This window comes from Anoplophora glabripennis, unplaced genomic scaffold, assembly GCF_000390285.2.
Source record: "Anoplophora glabripennis isolate ALB-LARVAE unplaced genomic scaffold, Agla_2.0 scaffold614, whole genome shotgun sequence".
In the NCBI taxonomy this organism is placed as follows: Eukaryota; Metazoa; Arthropoda; class Insecta; order Coleoptera; family Cerambycidae; genus Anoplophora; species Anoplophora glabripennis.
Window position 1 is genome coordinate 65051 of NW_019416778.1, and position 2969 is coordinate 68019.

The 2969-nt window shown below is 35.3% G+C and overlaps 1 protein-coding gene across 1 annotated transcript; it reads right to left on the reverse strand.

Moving 5' to 3' along the window:
* Positions 1-1192: 1192 nt before the first annotated feature.
* LOC108911076 lies at positions 1193-2392 on the reverse strand. The gene has a single exon (XM_018715910.1). The coding sequence runs from the start codon at positions 2390-2392 to the stop codon at positions 1193-1195; it is 1200 nt and encodes a 399-aa protein (XP_018571426.1).
* Between the last annotated feature and the right edge of the window lie 577 nt (positions 2393-2969).

Below are 2969 nucleotides of genomic sequence, written 5' to 3' on the forward strand. Positions count from 1 at the left end.
ATGTTCGAAAGCTGATGACTCGAGTATTGGTTACATATTAGAAGTAGATTTAAATTATCCAAACAACCTTCATGATTTGTATAGAGATTTACCCCTATGCCCCGAGCATAGAATTCCACCAAATTCAAAATTACCGAAATTAATGACCACTTTACATGATAAAGAACATTACACAATGCATTATAGAAATTTGAAACAGTGTCTAGATTGTGGTTTATGAATAAAAAAAATTCATAGAATTCTTCAGTTTAAGCAATCTGCCTGGTTAAAGGAATATGTAGATTTAAACACGTCACTTAGAGCAAGAGCAAATAATGAGTTTGAAAGAATTTGTTTAAGTTGATGTTAAATGCTGTGTTTGGTAAAACTATGGAGGATATTAGAAAACATCGTATTGTAAATTTATTTTCGACTTGGGAAGGAAGATACGGGGCTAAGCATTACATATCAAGTCCCACCTTTCATAGTAGTTCGATTTTCGATGAAAACTTGGTAGCTGTAGAGCTTAACAAAACTGAAATAGTATTTAATAAACCTCTATACGTAGGTATGTGTATCCTAGACATTTCCAAAACATGCGTATACGACTTTCACTACAACTTTATGCTAAAGAAAATCAATGTTGAAAAATGTAAATTGCTGTATACGGATACTGATAGTTTAATATATGACGTACAGTGTGATGATTTCTACTCTATAATTAGGGAGAATTCCGACAAATTTGATACCAGCGACTATAAACCGAACAATATATATTCGATTGAACAAAAAAATAAAAAAGTAGTTGGTTTAATGAAGGACGAAAATAACGGGATCATAATGACCGAGTACGTTGGCTTTTCCTTGCCTTTGACATATATGACATCTTTTTTTTCCATCAACTCTTTCATAATATTTGAAAATTTGTGAAACGGTGTATATCCTTCGTTCCAGTTTAAGCAGTGATAATTATTTGTCAGCCACGTGACTTGCTTTTGTAAATCAGGTGATAGAAGCTTCACAGAAAATGGTGCCTTAAAAATGTAGTGTGCCGTTTTGGTACCATCGTAAGCCGCCAGTTCTTTCACAATAAACCTATTTTGTTCCACTTTGAATCCTTGCATATCCAAAATTAGTGGCATTTTAATACTTGTAAATTCGACTAACAAGTATCATCTACGACAATTAACTTGATATGATGTCCTCAAATAGCTTAGACCTGTCTGACAATCTTCGTTAGGGGATTATATCGGAACAGACGATCGTGTAAAATTAAACAGTACGCTGTGGTGTCACTTGGAACGTTACTTGAAGTTTCCCATTCTATCCGTAAAATGACGGCTCCTGACTGGATGGTTTCTTTTTGATGGGAGCAATCGATATGAGTTATTGGAGCAATGGATTTAAATTCTTTTGGAGTAAATATGGGCTCGTTTTCAAATTCATAAAACGATTTTCGGAAGTGGGCAAACATTTCGTATAATGTGGCGAATTTGTTGTTGTTAAAGTCAAGGAATAGGTCGTGGTATGGATATCTTTCCGAATTTAAAAATATTCTTATATTTGTAAGACCACAGTCCTCAAATTTACTCATATTTGAGGTTACCTTATTTTTCTTATCTGTCTGAAAGGCAACAACAACATGACGAGGCGTTTCCAACTTGGTGGTGGTTTTCACGGGCCAAGTGTGTCTTGTAGTTTGTGAAAGGGAAGGGTACTCTACAAGTTCCCAACTTCTAAATGGAACCAATATCTCCACATTTTTATCTAAAATCTTAGTCAGAGCCAGTTGTTGGGGAATTCCTACGGAAACGTGAGGTACTCTCCAATAGATTTTTTCAATATTAATTTTAGGTTTTTCAGTATCATCGATAGCCGTTACTGCATCTAGATCATTGCTGCTTCGAATTAGAACCAGTTCCTGCTTCATATTTAGTATAATTTTTCTATAGTCTTCGAAAAAGCCCAGTAACATTTTAAGAGGAATGCATACATTAAACTTGTCACCTTCGAGTGTGCTTTGCTTGGGAAACCATCCAGCATTCTGAAGTTTAATGCTTTCGCTTTCATTGTACGATAGATACCCCTTTAACGTTGACGTTAGTCCTACGTTTCGAACGGAATCGATGATTACTCCATTCATTTCATATCGAATTTCCCTGAAGAGGAAACTGAAGGCGTTATTTATAAGTTTTAATTTGGTAACCGCTTTTCCATCATCTGTAGTCAAATTTCCTTCCAAGTATAGCATACTTTCACAAGGTAAAGTATATATGTCCAATTCCTGAAGTGATATCCTTACTTCATCATTGTAGTCCAATTTAGAGGTCACGAAAGGTTGATAATTGTGGTACTCCAAGTCGACGATGGAATTGTCGATAAGAGGTTGCTGCATAACATCTAGTATATCCATTATATGAGAACTTCAAAACCGAGGGACTTCAGGAATCTCTTGTTCTCTGGTGTTACTTTAATAACGTTCTTCTTCGGACTAACGGATGATTGGTTTTTGGATCTTCTTTTATAACTGCGTTTCGTCGTAATATTTGGTCGACAACATTTTGTATTGTAGCGAACTACCATCTCTAGAGCTTTCGAAGATTTAATCTGACCGATATAGTTTCCTCACGAAAATTTATAAGATTTCCGTCCTGATCGAGTATTTTAACAGTCAAGTTGTTGATCGTCTTAACGGTTACGGGAAAGTACAAGATGTTCAGAGGTGATTCCACTATTTTATATCCTGGTCCCACGGTTGGAAAAAACTGGTGAATAATGTGAACAGGTTTTTCGTTGAAATATGAACCTGCCGCTATGTTACAATCTATGCATATAGCATTGACTTTAATTATTTGGACGGGAAAATCAGACTCGTTCAGTGTATTAGCTTTAATAATTCTTTTTTTGAAACCCAACAGACGTCCTATGGATTTCTCATACGTAAAATCTATGTCAACATTAGTATCAATGGTGACAGTTGATGTATTCCG

What these genes read in the sequence shown, in the direction of transcription:
- LOC108911076 (XM_018715910.1), bottom strand. Translation starts at nt 2,392, where the DNA reads ATGGATATACTAGATGTTATGCAGCAACCTCTTATCGACAATTCCATC.